At 42.1% G+C, this 24,593-nt stretch overlaps 1 protein-coding gene across 2 annotated transcripts in view; it reads right to left on the bottom strand.

Annotated features, from left to right (window-relative positions):
- Positions 1-90: 90 nt before the first annotated feature.
- zc3h13 (zinc finger CCCH-type containing 13) overlaps positions 91-24,593 on the bottom strand; it is a 25,552-nt gene continuing 1,049 nt past the window's right edge. The window contains exons 2-20 of one of the 2 annotated variants that reach the window (XM_061889527.1): positions 23,774-23,944; positions 23,589-23,692; positions 23,392-23,506; positions 21,353-21,464; positions 21,087-21,253; positions 20,850-20,992; positions 20,569-20,775; positions 20,361-20,507; positions 19,952-20,283; positions 18,387-18,830; positions 18,088-18,324; positions 13,666-14,122; positions 13,394-13,590; positions 12,104-13,291; positions 10,210-10,806; positions 9,963-10,106; positions 4,828-5,028; positions 4,456-4,619; positions 91-1,855 (exon numbers count right to left, since the gene is read on the bottom strand). In XM_061889527.1, coding sequence (XP_061745511.1) covers positions 1,661-1,855; positions 4,456-4,619; positions 4,828-5,028; positions 9,963-10,106; positions 10,210-10,806; positions 12,104-13,291; positions 13,394-13,590; positions 13,666-14,122; positions 18,088-18,324; positions 18,387-18,830; positions 19,952-20,283; positions 20,361-20,507; positions 20,569-20,775; positions 20,850-20,992; positions 21,087-21,253; positions 21,353-21,464; positions 23,392-23,506; positions 23,589-23,692; positions 23,774-23,935 — 5,313 coding nt within the window. In that variant the 5' untranslated portion in view covers positions 23,936-23,944 and the 3' untranslated portion in view covers positions 91-1,660. The remainder of the gene's footprint in view (positions 1,856-4,455; positions 4,620-4,827; positions 5,029-9,962; positions 10,107-10,209; positions 10,807-12,103; positions 13,292-13,393; positions 13,591-13,665; positions 14,123-18,087; positions 18,325-18,386; positions 18,831-19,951; positions 20,284-20,360; positions 20,508-20,568; positions 20,776-20,849; positions 20,993-21,086; positions 21,254-21,352; positions 21,465-23,391; positions 23,507-23,588; positions 23,693-23,773; positions 23,945-24,593) is intronic. The other variant, XM_061889528.1, reaches the window with a different exon arrangement.

The raw sequence follows: 24,593 nt of genomic DNA, 5'->3' as shown, positions 1-24,593 counted from the left end.
TGTCCCGTTCGGGGTCGCGCTGGAGCCTATCACAGCTGGATTCTAGCGGAAGGCGGCATACACCCTGGACAAATCGCCAACTCATCGCAGTCTCATTTACTGTTTTTAATGTTCTCTTATATACACACACACACACACCATGCACAAATAAAAAAAACAAAAAACAGAAATCCCAGAAAAAGGCGTCGACCATCTATTGATGCTCAGCTCCCGGCACTGCAAGCCGGATCCGGTGCTTGTGGGCTGTTCTGCACCTCAAGAGGATGGGTTAAAAATGCAGGAAACACATTTTGTTGTACATATGACGAATATGGGTGTATCTTTTATTCCAAAAAATAAACAGTACTGTAAATTCTGCTGTTAGTCTAACAAACTAAACTTGTTTACCACACACAATGTGACTATTGTATAGCAAATCCCCAAAAAACTTTGCAAAAAGCAGTCATTTTATTTGAAAAATATCTATATAATTGTCAACAGGGACCAGAGTTGCAATAAATTCAGTTTACCCGTCAATTGGAAGGTGTATTTTTTTTTAAAGTGCAAATTCCATATTGACTCAACAGAAGTAACCTGGAAAGCTTGGAATGCAACACAAATACTTTTAGTATCTCAAAAGAAATGTCTACAATGTCAATGAATTCAAGATTGCATCACGTGGAATCCAGGACTTAAGCTCACATTGTTATTGTTCTGTTAAGACAGTTGAGAGGGAGTATTGATGCAGCTGGTCCATTGCATTTGAGCTGCAGCATTGACTAATAGTTCACCAATTCAGGGTCCACTTATCCAGCTATGGTGTCACCATAGTTACGGTAGTCAGCATTCTACAGTATAAGCACAGACATCAGTTCAAAGCTTGGACTTACTGTACTGCCAAAGCAAATCCTACTATTTAACAATGAAATTACAACCGAAAAGGAAAGTGTGCTGGAATGTGAGCAAGATTTAGTCACATCCTGGCAAAACATGTCTGAGTAGCTGGACTGCACCTGCACGCAAGAATGGAGTAACTTGTCAGACATCACACTTGAAGGCTGAACTTTCAAACCCGGGCGTAAAAAGGTTTATCTAGTGTTGATGCACACTTAAACAAGATGCCTCATAGACAAGATGAAACAAAATTGTTTTAAAAACATCTGTGAAAATAAATCATTTTGAATAGGTTTAAGATTTATTTTAGCTGCATATTGTATGATCAGTTGCATTATATTGTTACTGAAAAGTAATGTTTGTAATGCCAAATAACATTTGCAAAGACAAAACATGTCATCTATTACAACACTATTACAATTATTTTGACAATGGATCTAATGTTTTCTACAAGTAAGAAGCCACTTTCTGTAAGAAATGTACCAAAATATGACACTGACTCAAGCAGGTGACACTGTCAATAAAAATCAAAATAAGCTTTAAAAAGCTTGTAAATGTATTTTCTAAAGGTTAATGACAAGCCTTCCTCTGAGCCAGAAGGTCCAGTATTCCACAGCACAGAAAACGTGCAAAACCTTTTAAACGTAAATAATGATTCACAACATTTCTGTGTTTATTTCCTAGTAAAACAATGGGTGTCTGTGATGAAACAAGAAAGTTAGGGAGAAGTTGGGGCTCACAAGTAATTATGTTCATGCGTTTCCCTCCTAAAACCTCTTTCTTCATCTCAGGACACGCAAACTTTGGGCTGTGCCGCAACTGGCGGTGTTGGCAAGCTGGGTTCAGCAGCCGGATCCAAGCCACTGTCTGACCTTATTGGAGCAGACATCTGTCCAGCCACCGTTTTCTTAAAAAGACGCATGCTCATTTGCAGCAGCTCAATGTCCACCACAGGGTTCACAGGATACTGTTTGGCGAGGCCCTAAAAGGAGAGGAGAGTTACCAGACGCACAACACGGCCCAGATAAGCATTTATATACAGTGGTACCTCTATTTTAGTACAAAGCGCTTTCCCCTAGGATTCGGTTTGACAAAAATTCTCGCCAAATGTTATCCTCGGTTTCCCCTATCGGCGCCCTATAATGGAATCTTTTCCCATTTATAAATTACAATAATCACGCTAAACAATTCCAAAGGGTTAAATTATAAAGTTCAAGCAAAATTGGGCGTGGATGCCTCTGTCCATGGAGGTTTTGCAGTCTGGCTACATTGTGGCAAAGTCAACGTGTTTATTTAAACATTATGTAGAGCTTTCAACCTGAGGGAGAGGCGCACCACACCCTCAGATTTAGGCCACAAGAAAACCGAAAAAAAAGTATTATTTATTTATTTATGGAATGGTGGCATGTGCAGAATACACTGACGTGACATGCAGTGACAAATGCTACTAAAATATTTTATTTTTTAATGCAGTGTGTGTGTGCAGGTGTACCTATTGTCGTAACCGGGTGAATCTATATCATGTTTATGAAGTGTATATTCAACCGCGTCCAGAAAAAAACCTGGCGGTGATGTCTTCTAAATGTATATTTAAACTGTACATTTAATAGGAATAAATTATGATACGGAACGTTATAAAGCTTACTGTGGAGCAAATTTGAAAGAAAATGTACACAAAAGCATATTCCATACGTATCATCTAGTCCTGTGGTCTGCAATTTCAGCTCTTCTGCCTCCTTGATGTGGCTCCCTCAGATTTTTTCTAACCCAGGAGTGAGAAAAGTTTAAAATAAAAGTTCTATAAGTTGTGACTGTCTGTGAGGCAGAAAGAAGGCACGTAAAAGAGACTGAAAGAAAGCATGTGTGTTCTGTATAGCATCTCGATTGTAGCAACCCCTAACTATGATTATTTGCTAAAAAAGAAAACAAGAAAAAGCTTAAATTCACATCGGCAGATTGCTTTTCCTGCTAAATAAAACCTTAAAAAGATGAAAACTTTAACTGGGTTGCGTTTTGCGGCTCTAAACTATTATTCTTTAGTGGAACAGGCCGCAAAATGTCTCTTGATAGTAAAGGTAGACGAGCCCTGACCTGGACCAATGGGAAGTTTTAAAGTACCAGTAGAGTGGAAAAACAAATTGCCTCTAAAATTGAAGCCATTAACAAATATATCTGATATATGACACCAAAATACTTACAAAGTTTGCAATAAATAGATTTGATCGAAATAGCATCAATCTCGCGGATATTCAAGAGCCATTTTGAGAGATAATGAGCTAGCCAGTCATGTGACGTAGTGTTGGAACCACAGATCCTTTCTCTACCAACAATTCAAATCATGCAGACTTTGTGAGAGACAAAAATGATTACTTTTGGACAGAAACTTATATTGTTGACCCTGAATTTAAGAGGATGGCCTACAAGTTTTAAAAGCTCTGATAAACAGATCCATCTTTAGTGAAACACTAAGCATCCTAAGTGCTAAACAAGAAATACAAACCACCAACATAATACAACAATCACTTACTGTACAATGTTGGCTCTCACTGCGACAAAAACTGATAAGATGTTTTTAGCTTCCTGTTTACATGAATAATTAATTTTAAGCCACACAAAGGGTTAAAAACGTTTCTGCTGGGACGGTCTTCTGTTGTATTGTTTGTCTCCATTGTCGGGAATAAATTGAATGTCACAAACGTACAGATAAGAAAAGTTGGTTTGGCATAATAGCTCGATGCTTATCGACCTGAGAATCAATAAGAAAACTGAAGAACCAAATTGTTCAACCGAATCTAAAATTTCAATTGTAAAAATCATACCAGTTTCCATACTTAGTTTTTGTACAAACGTTGCTCATAACAAACTTGCCCGTTGGCCTGCGTATTATTACACTTCGTGGAGAGCGCAAACAGAAAAAACACAATTAAGTGACTCAGTCTGTGCTTTTTTTAATTGTGCATGACTGCAAATAAAATGAGGACCAGTTAGGGACGGCGTGGCGCAGTGGGAGAGTGGCCGTGCGCAACCCGAGGGTCACTGGTTCAAATCCCACCTAGAACCAACCTCGTCACGTCCGTTGTGTCCTGAGCAAGACACTTCACCCTTGCTCCTGATGGGTGCTGGTTGGCGCCTTGCATGGCAGCTCCCTCCATCAGTGTGTGAATGTGTGTGTGAATGGGTAAATGTGGAAGTAGTGTCAAAGCGCTTTGAGTACCTTGAAGGTAGAAAAGCGCTATACAAGTACAACCCATTTATCATTTATTTATTTATCACTTTGATAAAGAAGGTGAATAAAGAGAGAACTCATACGAAGGTGTTCTCCATTACCTTCCTCCTTCTCCCACCTCCAACAAGAGTCCTCAATAAGCTAAAAGTGATGTTAAATGTTCATTTTTTTTCATGTAAAACTTTAATTACTCTCTATAAAAAGAGCCTTGTGTTAATATTTTTGGCTGACTGGAATTAATGAATTGGATTTCCATTATAAGAACAAATGCTTTGATTCTATCTTTGTCTGACCTTTTACAAGTGACATGAAAAGCCAGGTGCCACTGTATACTTCACTACCTGAGAGATATTTACCTTGTCATTTTTTAGCAGCTGCCTGCGGATGGCAAAGTCCCTGCGGGCACACAGAGCCTTGCAGCAGGGTCCCAAGTTGGTGAGGAGACCTGCCCTTTCCACACGTCTGTTCAGGGCGGCCATGTTTAAGGCTCCGAGGTCGTGCTCGAACAGCTTGTCGACATCTAGGAAAGGGTTTCAGAGGTTTGTGTAAAACTTTACAACCATATAGACAAAAACAAATAAATCAGCAAAACAAATCTGATCTGATTATGTTTTCCCAATTCCAATTAATGATGGTTCAGTATATGGATTCTTGCCATTCATACAAATCAAACCTACAGCAATGAAAACATAACCTCTTTGGAGGCGGAACAAAAAAACAAACCTCACCTTCAGGGTCATCCAGCTCTGCCTTACAGACTTCTTTGACCTTCTGGAGGAGTTGAGGCCCAGCAAGTCTCTTGGAGACCCCTGCCCTGAGAAGGACAGCCCCTGGGGTGAAACGCAGCAATGCTGCCCCGGCAGCTCTAGGTTCCTGTTTCTGTCTGGGCATCAGGCTAGACCAGTCCACATCGGTGACATCCAGAGGGCCTGTTGACACAAGGCAGGGGTGTGGGCTAAAGCCGTGACTCTTCTAATACTTCTGACATATAATCAAATAATAACACGTTTACAGTAGCTGCAAGTCAGAGTTGTCGCTTGCTCAAAATAAACATTTTCTAACCAATAAATATGCACGTTACCGTTAGTGGTCTGAAAGAACATGTTAAAACACAAAAAAGTCTACTTTCCTCACAATTAGAAATGAAATTGAATCCAATTGTCATTTGGGATGTATGAAGTTGATGATGCAACTCACTGCTGTTTCATACACAGGAGGAGCGAGTGCACATGAGTGGGTAGTGAAAATCCCTCCCCATGATGTAATGTCCAATCACCATGGCATGCAACTTCATTCAAATGCACCGAGCCTTACTGCTGGAAGTCTTCTTGTGCTCATGGGGACTTTTGGACCTCAATACAGACTTGCAGGTTCAGAATAACTATGTGACTGAACTAAGGATGTCACAATAATAAAATTTCATATCATTGTTTTTGTGGCCAAAATGATTATGGTTATCATTAGAGATGTCTGATAATATCGGACTGCTGATATTATCGGCCTATAAATGCTTTAAAATGTAGTATCGGAAATTATCGGTATGGGTCTCAAAAAGTAACATTTACGACTTTGTAAAACGCCGCTGTGTACACAGACGTAGGGAGAAGTACAGAGCGCCAAGAAACCTTAAAGGCACTGTCTTTGCGTGCCAGCCCAATCACGTAATATCTACGGCTTTTCAAACACACACACAAGTGAATGCAATGCATACTTGGTCAACAGCCATACAGGTCACACTGAGGGTAGCCGAATAAACAACTTTAATAGTGTTACAAATATGCGCCACACTGTAAACCCACACCAAACAAGGAGGACAAACACATTTTGGGAGAACATCCACACCGTAACTAGGGTTGTTATTTGGATCGGATGCCGATATTTGCAAAAAAATGCGTATCGGCAAGACATGGGAAAATGCCGATCCATATCCAGTTTTAAAAAAAACTCCGGTCTGTGTTTCCCAACGCACCGATTTAAATAACACATTCTACTCTTCTGTTGCTCCCTAAACTCCGTTCTGCATTTTCCAGAACACCTTCAAAACATCCACAGGTCTGCGTTCTAACCGTTCAGACGGCCGTATGAATTAAAAGTTACGGTAAAAATGTCGGTTATGTGGGATTATTTTATCCTACAAAACGAAAAAGATGAAGAGGTGGAGTGCAAAACATGCCACAATAAAGTCAAGCGTGGTGATAAAGTTGTAAGACATTTTAATGACTCTTGCGAGTGAGAGGCTTTTTAGCACTCATCCTAGATGATCACAGGAGCAGGCTGACACCTGGGCATCTTCAAGTGCTCGTCTTTGTTAGAAAGAATCTCCCCATTATGCTAGGACTTCAATTGTTTGCCCCCCCCCTGACTGGGGCAAACAATTGAAGGGAGTGTGTAGAGGTATATATATATATATATATATATATATATTTTTTTTTAAAAGTTTACACTTGTTCAAGAGCAAGTATTGATGCTGAGTTATAGATATTTTATCCCACTCAGGTTGTTTGTGTGTTTTGCTTTTTTTGATAATGTTTACAGCATTATTTGCACTTTATACTCTTCCCTTTTTTTACTGTTTAATGATGCCATTTCTGTTTGTCATGTATAATATTTGATATTTTGTGTTTATCCTTGAATACCAACTATTGTGTATTATTCAAATTCACCTAATTCAGCTGGCTAGTTGTTAGCAAGAGTACTAAAATCCTTTTCAGCATGAACCTGACAACTAAAGTAGGCTAAATAACTTAAAACTTTAATACATGCTCGGATAGGCCAGTATCGGTATCGGATCGGAAGTGCAAAAACAATATCGGTATCGGATCGGAAGTGCAAAAACCTGGATCGGGACATCCCTAACCGTAACACAACATAAACACAACAGAACAAACACCCAGAACCCCTTGCAGCACAAACTCTTCCGGGACGCTACAATATACACTCCCAACTACCCCTTACCGTAGTTATCAAATGTGCTCAAAAAATACTTTTCCACACTGAAATCTTGTGACCAAGTTATATATATAAAAATAACTATAGTAAAAAAACATCCTTTTAGAAAACCCACTATTGTGCATGTCTTGTGTTTCTAATGCTTCACCGATAGTGTTTTAGTCTTAGTATTTTATCTGTTTAATGACTAAGCTTTTATGGTTTTAAATAATGATTTGCACTGCAGCATTTTGAGATTCATTTTAATGAAAAGTGCGTAACATTTGTTATTTCTTTTTCTGTCGGTTGTTATGAAGTCCTACTCTGTAATCTGTAAAGCGGTGTTTGAACGCACCATAAAAACACCTCTGTGTTGTGTTCCTCTGAGCATAGAATGATCACTCTGTTAGATTTATTAACATTTAGGAATGCACGTGTGTTCTTGTCTTAAACAAGGACTGTGAATGATAAACGGCACCCAATTGTTGCGTATTTCCAGTAGGACTGATCTGATGATATGATCAGAGTTCAGAAGCGTTCTTCCAGTGACGTCATCCAACCTGGAGTCCACGGAAATTACAGAAGATGTTCGGAGCAGAATATTCAAAATGGCCGACTAAATTTGTGGCATTTTGTAATGTTTAGACATAGTTTGTGGATTAGAAATACAACTGTATATGGTTTAATGCAGCGGTTCTCAAATGGGGGTACGTGTACCCCTGGGGGTACTTGAAGGTATGCCAAGGGGTACGTGAGATTTATCAAAAATATTCGAAAGATAGCAACAATTCAAAAATGTCTTTATAAATATATTTATTCAATAATACTTCAAAATATGAATGTAAGTTCATAAACTGTGAAAAGAAATACAACAATGCAATATTCAGTGTTGACAGCTAGACTTTTTGTGGACATGTTCCATAAATATTGATGTTAAAGATTTCTTTTTTTGTGAAGAAATGTTTAGAATGAAGTTGATGAATCCAGATGGATCGCTATTACAATCCCCAAAGAGGGCACTTTAAGTTGATGATTACTTCTATGTGAAGAAATCTGCATTTATAATTGAATCACTTGTATATTTTTCAACAAGTATTTAGTTATTTTTATATCTTTTTTCAAAATAGTTCAAGAAAGACCACTACAAATAAGCAATATTTTGCACTGTTATACAATTTAATAAACCATAAACTGATGACATAATGTTGTATTTTACTTCTTTATCTCTTTTTTTTCTAACAAAAATGCTTTGCTCTGATTAGGGGGTACTTGAATTAAAAAAATGTTCACAGGGGGTACATCCATACTTGCCAACCCTCCCGAAATTCAGCGCCACCCAGGACACATTTTCTCAGAAATTCAAGCGGAGCTGGAGGCCACGCCCGCTCCATCTCCATGCAGACAGACCTGACTCAATGTTGTGACCCTCTATTCTATGTACATCTACTGTACATAAAATAGAATGTAAATATATTCTACATTTAAGTGCAGTCAAGGAACATGCATTAGGAGTCTGTTCTGAAGCCCCCAGTAAAGAGACGTAACTTCATCACGTCGCCTGGTTATTGACTCCAACCCAATATATTACACCGTTGACGAGCAAAATGAAGAAATACACTTGAAAGTTCCAGAACAATTGGAAAAAATAATTTCAGTTTACCCAGGAAAGTTCGAAGTGGAAGGGGTATGTTGCCTTTAAATTTTATAGAACAGACTTCTCCATTGAACACGGCGGCCGAACGGATAATCAGCCATGAATGGTCAGCGAAGCACAAATTGTCCGCAGCGCATTATTCAAAACCCAGTATTATGGGCCACCTCGCAAAATGGAGACCCGATGGTGTATCTTATGCTGGGACAAAGATGGCTATGCTGATAGCTGGAAGCAACATCCCGTTCTCATTTGCGGATGTCTACAACAAATCCGTGAAGGATGTTCCCGGATTCGGAGATCGCTCGCCAATAGGCAAATGGCAGAACAAATGGTTACTCAAATAGTGAAAGGTAAGTGTTTTTGTTTTTTAGTAACCAGGAAGCACAGTACAGTTAGAACAACTGTGTTTTTATTACTGTGTATTTGATAGGTGCCATCGGAAATTCAACTATTTCTTTTATTTATATATATAATAAAATAAATATATATAGCTAGAATTCACTGAAAGTTAAGTATTTCATACACACACACACACATATATATATATATATATATATATATATATATATATATATATATATATATATATATATATATATATATATATAAAATACTCGAGTTGGTGAATTATACACCACCCCTCTTAACCACGCCCCCACCCCAAGCACTCCCCCCACTTCCCGAAATTGGAGGTCTCAAGGTTGGCAAGTATGGGTACATCACTGAAAAAAGGTTGAGAACCACTAGTTTAATGGATACAATGAAACACAGTTAAGCATAAAAAGTCAAAATGTTTTTCCATCCTACTGGTACTTTAAATAACTAATATATTCAAACATCTTTATATACGGTCATAAGTTTGCAGGTTCCCTTTCAAAAACTTTTTTTCTACGTATTTATAATCTGAATTAAGCATTTACAAGGGTGAAAACGGCTAAATGAACTCCAAATATCAATACTATATTCGTATAGGCGAGTAGGTGAGACCAAACTAATCGGTGTGCAGTGTTTAGTATCAAAGCCACTGATTGGCTCAACCTCATAGATAGCATTACTTTATTAATAAACAAGTGTAAAGGTAAGTATATTTCATTTCTAAAAGCTCTAAAAACATTGACAAACATTTTTTGTAAGTCGTAAACAGTTTTTTATAGTCCACCTATTCAAATATTTTTATTGTTTTATGCTTAATTTCTAACAAATCAGACCCGGAACCAAATTAACCGGAGTAAACAAGGGTTTACTGTACTCCTAAATAGTAATAATAAAGACATTTCCTACCTGCAATCTTCTCTTCATCCTGCTGGTCTTCCTTTTTCTGACTGTCAGCCAGAATTTCATCAAGCTCATCATCACTGATTGGTTCATACTCTTCTCCAACAGATGCCACTGATTGGCTGTCGTCTTCTTTCCCATCATCCTCCCCTATAAGACAGCAGCGTCCACATGGTCATTGACATGGTCATTTATAGTCGGCTGCAGCATGAACAAAGAAAGAAGAAAGAAGGAGTGGGAACGGGTGGGTTACCATCGATGCTGTCTATTTGCTCCATCTCTGGCTGCTCGCCCGCCACATGATGGCTGTTGCTTGGTTTCTCAGGTTCTGGTGGACTGAAGGCTTCCCTTGGCAAGAGAGGTTCATAGTCACCTCTGTCTTGCCTTATCAGGTCACCTCGCCCCGCAGCCCTGGAGTCCGAGTGGGAGGACAAGTCCAGCATCATCAGTCTCTCCCTTTCTCTGTCGCTTCGGTCACGTTCTCTTTCGCGCTCCCGTTCTCGCTCATGCTGCTGAATGAGTCCCTCAGGGAGTAAGCGTTCCCGTTCCCGGACCTCCCTCTCCCTCAGAATAGGTTCACGGCCGGTACGCATTAGCAGAGGCTCCCGTCCCCTACTGGGCCAGTCCCTGGAATCGGAGTCCCAGTCTCTCTGCTGTTGAAGAGGTTGCTGGAGTATCAGGCCTGGCTGCTGTTGCCGGACGTCTTTTCGGTCCCGTTCACGATCAAACTGCTCCCTGTCCCGTTCCCGCTCTCGACTGTCGTAGGAGCCGGCACGAGACTGGGACCTGGCCTGTCTCTCGGAGTCGGGGGAGCTACGCCTGGAACTGTGGCTGCGGGAATCCTGCCGGTCTACAAGTCGAAACAGATCTGTGTTAGAGAAAGTAGGTACCAAGAATGCAACAATTACGGATTTTGACAGTACGATTATAGTCCGAATAGTAGGTGAGTAGTGATGTAACGTTATGAAAATTTCACATCACGCTTACAATGACCAAAATTATCCTGTTGATCATTATTGTCGTGGTATTGTTGAATGTGCTCAAAAATGACCTTTACAGTAGACACACTGAACTCTTGACAAACTTTACAAAAGCCACTATTTTGCATGTTTTTGTGTTTCGAATGCTTCACCAATAGTCGTTTATTCTTGGACTGGTATCTGTTTTAATGGCTAAGCTTTAAATGCTTTAAATATTGGTTTGTAATGTAGCAATTTTAGATGTCTTTAGATGAAAAGTACGAAATAAATGTAAATTATTTCTGGCGGGCGTTGCGGCGTCACATATTTCTCTGGAATGATCACTACGTTCTAAGAGAGCACGACTTGTAGGTTCGATGTGCACAATGGAATAACTTAGTTACTCAGACAACAATGTGTTTATATAAGTTTGTGTTGGGGTATGCGGTTTCTTAATGAGGAAAGACGTTATATCTTTTGTTTTGAAGTTAGCTGTTAAGCCGGCGGCAGCCAGTATGACTTTATCAAAGTGCAGTTATCAATCACGTTTTTTCGATAATCTTAACTTAGAATGGTAATATTAATCATTGGGAGTTTTACCAGGGTTGTCATTAATACTGTATATTTTTAAATCCATAAGTCTGAGTAATAATCACAATTATCATGCATTGATTATTTCACCACAAAATAAATAAAATCTTTTTTTTTTTTAGAGATTTTGACGCGTTATCACTTAACAGCAATTATTATTTTTTAAGCAACTAGCGTGTGTCTCTCGATAGGCGAATATAAGCTTTTGCACCGCTGGTGTAGCATTTACATTCTGTGCAGGTTCTGAAAATAAACTATCATAATGTTTGTGTGAGAAATTTAAAGATTAAGTCCCACTGATAGTCCCACACACACTAGGTGTGGTATAATTACTCTCTGCATTTGACCCATTCCCTTCTTTACCCCCTGGGAGGTGAGGGAATCATTTTGGTGATTTAACCCCCAGTTCCAACTGTTGATGCTACTGATCTCAGGGCAGACACTAACCACAAGGACACTGCGCAGGTTCTGAAGGACTGAAACAGTCTTTGTGATTAAATAACCATGACGTTTTTAATCACGGTTAATAGTAAAAAACGGTTAATCGTTGCATCTCTTGCAGGTACACATAAGCTTGAGTTTGTCTGACAAGTATACCTGATGAAGTACTGCGGCTTGGCTCGCCTCTTCTCAACTGGTCAATTCTTGATTTCCTCTCGGTACCAGGCGGGTCGTTCACTGCTAACCTTTCTCTTTCCCGTTCGCGGTCAAGTACGCTATTGCCTTGAAGGCGGCCCCTGCGGGAGCGCTGTCCTTGCAGGTCGTCACGGTGGGCCGACTCATTGGAGGGCGACCGCGGGCGCCTGGAAGACGTGCGGCTCTGGTTGCTCCCCATGCTGCTGCTGCGCGTCTGCTCTGGGAGAGGTTTACACAGAAGAGGCTGGGACATCAGGGGCTGGGGAGTTAACGTCTGCAGAATCATTGGAGGGTCCTGCAGAAGCAGAGGGGCGATTGTCGGGGGGTTGCATCTGTCTCTTTCACGGCCCATTCTGGGGCCACCAACTCTCCGAAAAGGCTCAACTGGAACTCGCTCAGCAAGCGTGGACTCCAATTGTCCTCGATCTGACACCTCTTCATCTGCCCAGTGACTGAAGTTGTCTATTTTGGACTGTGGAGAGGGCTCAGTATTAGCTACAGTGCTACGGTGACCTGGTTTCAATGATGGCGGCGGTGTCCGTGGTCCTCTCTTCCTCTTATTATGGGGTTGTTGCACTGAAGAGTCCTCCTCAGATACATCAGTATCTCCTCCATGCGACCGTTTCCTCTTTCGCTCAAGCACTTTCTTCTTTGCTCCTTTCCTTGGTGACTGTAGAGATGGAGGCCCACCTGCCGTAATGCTAGCCGGGGGCTCAGGTAGACCTTTGCCAGCAACCACCTCACTTTCATCTTTGCGCCCTTTCTTTAAGGCCTTCCTCAGTGATTTGGTCTTCTTTTTGCCGTCTTCTTGGGGTTGGGACCCGGCAACATCTCGGTCTTTACCCTCAGCGCTAGGAGCCACAGAAACGGGAGGTGGTGTGGGGTCTCGCACATCTCTGCCACGACTTCGAGCGTCCGAGTGCACGTCTGACAACTGATCTCCCCGCCGGTCAGCTGCTCTGCTGCTCTCGCCTCGGGCCTCTTGGTCTTCGTGTCGACTTCGCACGTCCCTTTTGTCTGCAGCTCCTCTGTGCTCCTCATCCTTCCAGTGGCCAGACTTGTCATCAGGTGCGGCAGTCCGTGATGGGGAGCGCAACAGGGGCTCCTGGGGTCTTACCACCTGGCTCAGGATGCGATGCTTCTCTGCACCTGCGCATGCAGATGTCACGTGAACTCAGACGCATTTCTAACATGCAACTTTAAATCCCCATCCCCCAATATGAGTGTGTCCTCTCTAAAATAAGTTCCTACTGTCACTTGGAGGCGGACACACGGTGATGGGGAGAAGGGGCTGTGGGTGGAGCTTGGCCTGTCCTCGGCCAATTGGACGCTCACTTTTCTCATCTGTGCTGTTGTAGCCATCGCTGTCTGCGGGGCTGACGTCGCGCGTCACTCGCTTGGGTGAAGGTCGGGGGCTCAGGCTGCTTTCCAATCGGTGTCTCTTGCGACTGGAGGGAGTGGAAGAGAAAGTTGCAATGAAACATTCACTAAACGCACATTTTGGCAAATTTCGATATACATGCCTTGTTTTGCGATCGTCCCGCGTTTCTCGAATGACACGGTCGTCCCGGGTGTCTTCTCTCCGGTCCCGCCTTTCCTCCCTTCCCCTCTCACGCTCCTCCCATTCCCGTTGCCTATCCCGCTCCCGCTGCTCCCTCTCCCGTTCTCGTTCCTTCCGCTCCCTCTCGCGCTCTCTCTCCTCTCTCTCCCGTTCTCGCTCTCGCTCCTCTCTCTCCCGCTCCCTTTCCCGCTCTCTCTCTCTCTCCCTTTCCCGCTCTCTGGCACGCTCCCTCTCAGCCTCCCTCTCCTTTTCCCTCTCTCGTTCCCTGTCTTTCTCCCGTTCCCGCTCTCTCTCACGATCTCTGGTCCTTTCCTCCCGTCTGTCCTCGCCTCGATCTGTCCTGCGCTCGTCCCTTCTCTCGTCCCTCTCCGACTCCTCCGATCTTCTCTGGTGTCTGTTTGGGGAAGCTGCCCTTTGATCTGGGAAAACAAAGTCACAATGCCGTGGGGCGGTTTAGCTCAGTTGGTAGAGTGGCCGTGCCAGCAACTTGAGGGTTGCAGGTTCGATTCCCGCTTCCGCCATCCTAGTCACTGCCGTTGTGTCCTTGGGCAAGACACTTTACTACCCACCTGCTCCCAGTGCCACCCACACTGGTTTGAATGTAACTTAGATATTGGGTGTCACTATGTAAAGCGCTTTGAGTCACTTGAGAAAAAGCGCTATATAAATATAGTTCACTTCACAATTCACTTCAACACAAGAAATTCAATAAACAACATCTTAGAAGAAAAATTTCATGCAAATCCAGACATTTTATGATCACCAAGGTAACAAAATCCCCTCCTAATTGCTTAAGCACATGAACGTTGCAAATACAATTCGATAGGAATGAAAATTAACAGCTTTTTAACCATCAGGGTAGGGCAGGGCGATATTGGCTTTTATGAATATCGTGATATTTCCATGCCATATTGCGATATATACTACGATATTTTGCCTTAGCCCTGAACACTTGATGCATATAATGACAGCAGTATGATGATTCTATGTGTCTACATTCAAACATTCTTCTTCATACTTCTTTAATATGTGCTCATTTTAAACTTTCATGCAGAGAGGGAAATCACAACTAAGTCAATTGACCAAAACTGTATTCATTAAATACTCTTCATTCTGTCACGGGTGACTTTTTAAATGAAAGAACAAATTAATAGTGTTGCTACCTTCTTGTAGTAACACTTCTGCTGCATACTTTGCATTGATTGATTGATACTTTTATTAGTAGATTGCACAGTACAGTACATATTCCGTACAATTGACCACTAAATGGTAACACCCTAATAAGTTTTTCAACTTGTTTAAGTCGGGGTCCATGTTAATCAATTCATGGTACAAATATATACTATCAGCCTAATACAGTCACCACACAGGTTAATCATCATAGTATATACATTGAACAGCATATTGCTGTTGTCTGCTGAATATCTTCCCACTTGGAGCCAAACCACCGCCAGATGATGGACCCCCTGCTCTTTATGTTGGGCATTTATTGTTCTTCCTCCATTTGTGATAAGTTTCGCACCATCTCTCTCTCTCTGATCGGCGAGAGCTATGACGCTAGACTCACGAGAGTATGTGACGTATGTAAGAAGGCGGGCTTGTTTTCCGTATCTGTCAGAATGAGAGACGAGGAGGAGTGAGAAACGCCTGTTGTGTGATGCCTGCAGCTAAAAGCAACTCGACCTGCCTCAGCTAACGTTAGCCATGCGCGACAGTATGTGACGTATGTAAGAAGGCAGGCTTATTTTACGTCTCTGTGAGAAGGACAGACAAGAAGGAGTGAGACACGCCAGTAATGTAATGCACGCAGCTTAAAGCAAATGTGTGAGAACATATAATCAAATATTATGATATAGTCATTTTCTATATCGCACAGAGACAAACCTGCGATATATCGTTTGTATCGATATATCGCCCAGCCCTACATCAGGGTGTGTGTTACAGTGCAGCGTTGGCAGCATACAGCCTCAAGTCTTCTGACGACGACGCCACAAGCTTGGCACATTTATCTTAGGGCAGTTTCACTCATTCCTCTTTGCAGCACCTCTTAAGCTGCATCAGGTTGGATGAAAATAGTTTTCATTCAGGGTGTTTCTGTGCTTTGTTGCATTCATCTTTCCTTCTATCCGGACTAGTCTCCCAGTTCCTGCTGCTGAAAAGCATCCCCACAGCATGATGCTGCCACCCACATGCTTCACTGTAGGGATGGTATTGGCCTGGTGGTGAGCACTACCTGCTTTCCTCAAACATGATGCCTGGCATTCACGCCAGAGGTTTCAATCTTTGTCTCATCAGACCAGAGAACTTTGTTTCTCATGGTCTAAGAGTCTTTCAGATGCATGTTGGGAAACATTTTACTAAGAAATGGCTTCTTTCTGGCCACTAACATACAGGCCTGATTGTTGGATTGCTGCAGAGATAGTTTTCCTTCTAGAAGGTTGTCCTCTTTCCACAGAGGAATGCTGTAGCTCTGACAGAGTGACCATGGTCTTGGTCACCTCCCTGACTAGACTAAGATGACAAAGTGACCATGGTCTTGGTCACCTCCCTGACTAGACTAAGATGACAGAGTGACCATGGTCTTGGTCACGTCCCTGACTAGACTAAGATGACAAAGTGACCATGGTCTTGGTCACCTCCCTGACTAGACTAAGATGACAAAGTGACCATGGTCTTGGTCACCTCCCTGACTAGACTAAGATGACAAAGTGACCATGGTCTTGGTCACCTCCCTGACTAGACTAAGATGACAAAGTGACCATGGTCTTGGTCACCTCCCTGACTAGACTAAGATGACAGAGTGACCATGGTCTTGGTCACGTCCCTGACTAGACTAAGATGAATGCAGCAATGTACAGAGACATCCTGAATGAAAACCGACGCTCCATATCCAATCTGATGGGGCTTGAGAGGTGCTGCAAAGAGGAATGGATAAAACTGCCAAAAAATAGGTCTGCCAATCTTGTGGCACCGTATTCAAAAAGACTTGAGGCTGTAATTGCTGCCAAAGGTGCATCAACAAAGTATTGAGCAAAAACTGTCACTACTTGTTAAAATGTTATTTTCTTTTAGTTTTTTTTGTTTTAATACATTTGCTAAATTAACAAACATTTTTACATTGTTATTAATATTCAACTTTGGCTGTAACAAATGTGGAGAAAAGCGAAGCGCTGTTAATACTTACCGGATGCACATATACATTTTGTAATTATTAGGAATGAAACACTGGACTATAATCACTGGTTAGAGGTGGGAATTTTGCCGCACCTTACGATTTGTTGACAATTCGATTTAAAATCGATTCTACAACATTCTCGTAATACATTATTTGGTAAATAAATTATAACAAAACCGCTTCAAAACAGGTTACAATAGCTCATTTTGGCTGCTGACATACAAATTATACATGCAGTATTTTCCTAAAAAAACAATTTAAAAAAGGTATTCTTAAAATTGTATTTACAAAAATCACCGAATTTCTGTTATTCTACTAAAATAAAATAAACTACTTAGGATAGAAATACAAATATATTGTGGATTGAAAAATTGCAATTGTTATATTTTTGGCATTAAAGATTTTAAAACTAATCAAATTTAGGTCGATATACAGTTTTATAAGCTATGTAGATAGACTTTGTAGCACAAAGCCTATCTAATACATCACAATAATAGAGAAGTACCGTCATATAAAAACGAGCCCAGAAAAAAAAAGTACTGGCCAAAAACTGTTTCCAGGACGTACTTTGGAGACCCATGGGTTACACAATTAATTTATAGGAAGTGTGAATGTTGGCGACTTGTGCAGGGTGTACCCCGCCTTCCGTCCGATTCCAGCACGCCCCGCGACCATCCATTTCCCTTTCAGGGTAACGGGAGTGTCCAGAGCCTATCTTTTTATTTATTTTTTACGTATTTCACCGTGGTGTTCAAAAACAGAAGACTTTAACGACAGAAGAGGGTCTCCAAGCTCTAGATTCCATTGGCAAGATGGCTCACTATTGCACTGCCGCAAGCCAAAAGCAGGGCTGCAGTGTTTCTGTCCGCCTAGATCTGCACTTCCTCGCTGAATGTCTCGCTTTTTATCTGCACTACCAAGGCTTGTGGGGTTGTATCGCAATGCCAAATGTACATTTCCTGTCTTTTGCCTGATGTATGCACTTGAACTTTGGCAAATCAGCATGCAGACGTCTCCGACTCACAAGCTAAATTACCCAAAAATCTTAATACATGTACGATGAACTGTATTAGGGGTATATGAGATTGGTTCCCGACAAAAAATGTAGAAGCACCCTTGAATAAAGAACAAACAAAAAAACGGTGGTCTGTCAAAACCATAACTTTCTTTGTGGAGGGAAAAAAAATAAAAGCGAAAAAAAAATCCCACCTCTGTCACGATTATCTCTGCGGTCTCTTTCACCGTGACCTCCTCTCCTGTCGTATGAAGAGTCTCGGGCCTGCTCTCCTCTCTTGTCTCCATCGTAGCGGTCTCGCTCTGTAACTCTTTCCGAAGCGTTGCGGTCCGTGCTCCTCTCTGTGCTGCGTTCACGTGCGCCACTGCTTCGAGACTCCCAGTTGTCATGGCCGCTGTCCAGCTGGGACCCCCGAGAGTTCCTGTTTGAGCCTGATGGAAACAGAATGATTTCAGATGACCTTGTTTTGATTCCTGTGAGGGTCATGCCTTGCCTTTTTCAGGTATTTCACGTCCCCTCCCTCGTCCGTTTCTCTCACTCCTGGTCTCAGTTCGTCCTTCTCTCCCTCCTTCTTCACGTCCATGAGATCTCCCGTAACTCCTGTCGTCCTGGGCCGCTTCCTCCTTTCTGAGGGTCTCCAACCTTTCCCTCTCCTTTTCCCGCTCTCTCTCCCTGTCCCTCTCTTTTTCACGTTCCCGCTCACGTTCCCGGCGTTCAAGTGACTCTCGACTTGAGCGGGTTTCTGTCCTGCTCTCTCTTGTTTCCTTCGCATCTCTGCGGTCACGAGGCTCTCTGGTGGCGTCCCGTCCTCGACCGTCTCGTCGGTCTCGGGCTTCCCTGGAATCTCGGTCGTCACGGCTGTCTCGCGCCAAGGCCTGCTCCGTGTCGTAGTCCCTGTCATCGCGATTATTATCCTTCTCTCGCTTGCCTCGGCTCTCTGTTTGACGGACAAAGACAAATGTTTGCATTGTTTGTTTTGCCACTACAACAATTTTAAACGTGTCACCTACAAATGTAGCAATTGTGAAATGTATGTCACTGAGTGCATTTATCCCCCTAAATGTGGTCCAAATAAAATATAGTTGTACCTCGTTCTTGTTGGTAGACTGATCGCAAAAAAAAAAAAAAAAAGCAATTTCCCCCACAAAAAATTACATAAATTAATTTGACCAATTTATCTGTTCTGGACACCCCAAAATATGAACACAAAATAATTTATAGAGAATAAAATGCCGAGGCGACCATTTCCACATCAACACCGTATGAAACAAAAAGTCAACAACAGAAGGAGATAACGTCCGCAGGAACCTACCACATAGCGAAGGACATACACTATTTGATTTCTTATTATGCCGCTCGTTTTTGACACTTATTGAAATATATTGTGTGATATCATGCACAAAAGTGCACTTTATTTGTTTTAAACTATTGTAGTGGCGTTCTGAACAAAAAGTGCACTTTAATTTTGTGTTGTTTTGATGTCATCTCAGTGACATCATGCACAAAAGTGCACTCATAGCTTGTTTTAAACTGTCTCTGACAATCTTGCACTTTCTGTTTTGGAAATGACATGAATGTTTGTGCCGCTGCTTAATAACTGTTTAATAAATACACTTTTAGTTGTGATTTCCCTCTCTGCATGAAAGTTTAAAAGTAGCATATATGAATGCAGTATGAAGAAGAATGTTTGAATGTAGACACATAGAATCATCATACTGCTGTCATTATATGCATCAAGTGTTCATTCAAGGCTAAGGCCAAATATGCACATATATATGTTGTATGGTCACATGGCCTAAAAATATTTTTTTAAAAAGGCCATATCGCCCAGCCCTAGTTCAAAGCACAAAGTGTTGCTATGTTTTTGAAGACAGGGAAGGCTTAACTCCCAGGAGATACACTAATAATTATAACAATTGTTTATCCATCCATCCATTTACTACCGCTTATTCCCTTTGTTATAATTATCATCCATCAATTACATCAGGAAAAAAGTGTTTTCCATCCAAAATCTTGGAGGCATTACAAGTTGTATGTAAAAAGGAAAAAAGCTCCTACCATCTCTGTGCTCACGTCTTCGCTCCTGCGCATGCGGACTCCTCTCTCTGTCGCCGCGGCTTCTCTCACGACCCCTCGAGTGGCGGGGGCTTGACCTATCAGAGCGTCGGTGGGGTGATGCTGCATCGTGGGAAGCGGCGGGAGATCGCGAGCGCTGGGACCTCGGCGGCGACGAGGCCGGCGCTGCGGAGCTGCGGTGGTAGGCGGGGGAGGACAAGCGTCTGCGACGAGGCGAGGACGAATGGCGCTGCGGGGAGGAGTCGGAGCGGGAGGAAGGAGAACGGCGGTGGGGCGGCGTGGGCGTGCGCTGGTGGAGTTGAGGAGATGGAGATCTACGGACACAAAAGACACGTTACTTCAATGCCACCGGGTGTTTGTGGCGGCAATGGTACCGGGCGTATGTGCTGACCTGCGAGGGGGTGACACTATTATAGGGACTTTGTGTGAAGACACCTTGGGTGAAACAGACTTCTTCCTGATGGAGGGCGACACGCTATCAAACCGCTCCTCTGACGTCACCGAGCGCTTTGCCTTTTGTGAACTGTCTGATCGATCCCTAGAACATTTTTTTTTGAAATAACTGAATAAGATACATAAAAATACAGTACAAACTCTACCTGCGCTTTTCCTTTTTGGTCTGTCCTTTATGTTTTTCTGCATCACGCCCCCTGTCTTTTCCCTCCTTCTGCTTCTCCTCGCCCTTCTCTTTGTTTTTGTGCTTGCCTTTGTGCTTCTTTCCCACCACGGGGATGTCTAGAGGCACTGGAGGAGGAGGACTGGGGGTGCGAGGCCCTTTCTTCTTGCTGTGGGATCCTTTTGAAGATCTGATGCAAACAAAAGAATACGTCATCACTGTGTCCTCATCTTGCTGACCCGCCCCTGCCTGGGAGAATCGTACTTGGCAATTTCTGTGATGGCCAAGGATGCTAATGCCTTCTTCTCTTTCTTTCCGGACCCCTTGACTCCGCTTTTGTGTTTAGGGGAGCCACTTGACTTCCTGGGTGAAGGGGAGTCTCGCGAGGGTAGCGGCTCAGGGGAGGCCTGAGGGACAGAGATAACCAGCATGAGTGGAAAGGCAGTCTGCAGGTGAGCAGGACATGTCCACACAGGTGGCGCGGAAGGTCTTGCTTGGTACTTTTTGCATGGCTGTAGATCTGGTTTTGGCGGCGGTCTCGTCTTTTTTGGCGACAATCTCTTCTCTCTTCTCCAGATTCTCCTGCTCCAGTTTCATCAGCTCACGTTGAATCTTCTGACGTTTCATCTCGAGGGATAACTCGTAGTCATAGTCGCCAATATCTGAATCTGGAAGTCCACCAAACATTTCAACTTTCCACAACAGGCAAAATGGAACTTTCTAAATCAAGATCACTTTTACAACAGTGAGAAAAAAAGCTGGCAAACCCTCACGAGTTGTCTCCCACTCTGTGGTTTCTTCTTCGCTGGCTGGGGTACGCTCCTTTGTAATTTTGATATCTTCCTTCTCTCTGTGTCGGCTTCTGGAGGATTCCTTCTTCTATTGGTCGGCAAACAAGAATTTTTTTTACACTAATGACTATTATTTAAAAAAAAAAAATGTTATTTACAGTGCATCCGCAAAGCATTCACAGCGCTTCACTTTTTCCACATCTTTTTTTGTGACAGCCTTATTTGAAAATGGAAACACTTAAATTTGTAGTAAAAATGTAAAGCCGCAACCATTAATTGATAATCTGTTGCGTCAGTTCATTTTTTTGAGTGTAGCTAATGAAAAAATTGGTAAAATCCGGATCGCATGGAGTGGCTGGAACTTTAAATATGCCAACATAGTTTCTGCACGGACGCTGCAATAGAGCGCACATGAGAGCGGTGGTGTGTGAGTGCTGGGATTGGTGGGGGGGAGAACGGAGCAGAGTTTTTACTTTATTTTAAAAAAAGTATTTAATTAGCACACTCGTTTTAAAACTGCAAATTTTAAATTTGGAGAAAAAAAGAATGAAAGTTATTGCAAGCAGAAACAAATATGTATTTAAACTATTTTCTATACTGTATGCATTGAGACCATAAAGTGTTTTATTGGAATACTTGATTAATCCATCAAACTACGGTAATCGATAAATTACTTGATTACTGTAACAATCTATAGCTGCAGTCCTACTATTAGGCTATAAACTTTACTTCATTAATGTTACAATGTGATTTTCAATCATCAGTTGTAATTGGTCTAAATTTTCAAAGCAAGCAGTGTTTCCCTGCCCATTATTATTTGTGGTGGACCGCCAAAAAATACATCTGGACTGTTACAAATTGATGTAGCGCTACCAGTTGCCCAAGCTCATAAACACATTATGATAGGACTGTGTGTGAATGTAGTTTGTTGCTACAAAAATGAAACAGTGTTCAGCATTGTAACTCTCCTTTAACCAACATTGTACGCTTAGGTTTGGGCTTAAATGAAAATGAACTTCATGACTTTGCTGTCATCAATGAGTTGCCATATGTCCCGTCTGTGTTGGTTTTCTTCCGTATCTCACTTTCAAACAGGGTACAAGAGAGTTCACTCTGAGCGTGTTTATTCAATTGCAGAACTAAAGGTAATGAGTGAATCTTCTTGTCAGTCAGGCACAATCTTTGTTTCGGACCGCTAGCTTACACACACAGAATGCATAGACAGAGACTTGCTAGGTGTGAGTGAGAAAACCTAAGGTAACAAAAATTATGAGGAAAAAAGATAATTGCAAAGCCAATATGGAAATAGTTTGACTTAAAATGAGCCCATCAACAGACCAACGAGCAAGTGTGCCCAATTTTTTGGAAAGTGGTGGTGACAAAACCACCCCCAAAAACATCTGACCAGTTTTTCCAACAGGGGAAAAAAATGCTCAATATTTATCCATCCATCCATCCATTTTCAACCGCTTATTCCCTTTGGAGTCGCTGGTGCCTATCTCAGCTACAATCGGGCGGAAGGCAGGGTACACCCTGGACAAGTCGCCACCTCATCGCAGAATGTGAGTGATGTTTGTCTATCTGTGTTGGCCTTGTGATGAGGTGGCTCAATATTTATTGAAGTGCAAATTTTGCTAACAAAGATCGGGAGGCAATTTTATTCTTTAACTTCTTTACAATGATTCAAAGTTATCAAACTTCATATTACAATGGTAAGAAAATGTATGAGAATGTATTGCGTTTGAAAGGAATACTTGCAGTATTATTATTATTAGGACTATATTTCTTAATTTGATCTCAAAATAATGCTGACAAACGTATTGTTAATCTGCAATAAATTGTAAAAACCATATATCATCCGGTAAAATGTATTATGGGTTGACGCCTACTTACGCTCCCGTCTGACAACAAATGTGTTGTCAGTTTCTTTGTGATGCTTTTTTAAAAAGTTTTGGCTAAAAATCACATGCATTAGCATCAGGGTTAAAAGCAAATTGGACTGGCAGTCAACTCACTCTTCCTGCGGGCGATGTGGGCTCGTCCAAATCACGCTTCACACTTTCTGGGTCATTATCCTGTCTTTTATTCTTCATCCTCTCCCGCAGATCGCCTGTGGGTCTCTCTGCTGACCTACACAGGTGTACGCAAGCAACAAATGAAGCCCTGAGCAGGCAGAACAGCGCATAAGGAGCAGAGAAAGAAGCCATCGTACCGGCTGAAGTTAAATCCTTTGCCTCGTGGTTGAGTTCCATGTGTGTAGCGACAGGTGTTGCCGTAACTGCAGTTTCCGGTCTTCAGCCAATTTCTACAGTGACTCTGAAAGGCACAAGCAAGCATCCATGCACACCACTCTTAATCACATCGGGAAATCTCCTACATCAGATTGGGGACACATACATCAGCAGCATTACTCCCAGTGCTCGGGCCGAGTCGTTCAAACACGCTGGGTCGGCGGGAGGGGGCGGCAGGGTTGCTGGTGCTGCTGGATGCGGTGGTGCTGCTGCTGTCAGATATCGTTTTTGAATTCTCCACTGTAACCTTCCGCCTGATCTTGGACATTCTGCAGATCTGGACAGAACACGAACAACAAGCAAAAAACATCTGTTAAAAATAACCACAAAATGTCTCATGACGACAATTATTATTAGTATGCATGCAAGTAGAATGTATCTATCATGGCTGGGCGATAAAACAATATCAATAAATATCACCAGAGACACGAAATCAATATCAATAAAAATGTGTTCAATAAAACGTTGGATTTTTTTTCCTTGGCGGAAGAAAACGGGAGTTGGTAGCATGAGCAAGAGCAATCGCGCTCTGGCAACGAAGGAAGTGAGCACTGATTGGTGGCAGTGACACACTATAGCAGCCAATCAGGTAACAGCATCAACTATCACGTTTGGTTCCTGCCTTGTTGTCTCGTGCTTGTTTCTTTGCATGGAGGGAGAATAAAAACTAAAAATGAGTGCTGCACAGAGCAAATAAATTGCCAATAAAACAGGAAAAGTCAACTTAACAGTAGAGCAGTTGTTTTGTTAACGGACGAGCGCTCTCTTTTCTTTTCAATCCTCCTCCGTTCCCTATTTGGGTTTACGGAAACAAAAGGCAGGAAAAAGTGCAAAACTGGATAAAACAAAACAAAAAACTTTCTTCTACAAAGTGTTCTACTTTCAAAAAAATAGTTTCAATAAAATGTAAATAATTATTGTATAAC

This window comes from Nerophis ophidion, linkage group LG27 (genome assembly GCF_033978795.1).
Source record: "Nerophis ophidion isolate RoL-2023_Sa linkage group LG27, RoL_Noph_v1.0, whole genome shotgun sequence".
Lineage (NCBI taxonomy): Eukaryota > Metazoa > Chordata > Actinopteri > Syngnathiformes > Syngnathidae > Nerophis > Nerophis ophidion.
Note: the sequence above shows the minus strand (reverse complement) of the source record. Positions and strands in the feature narration are given on the sequence as shown.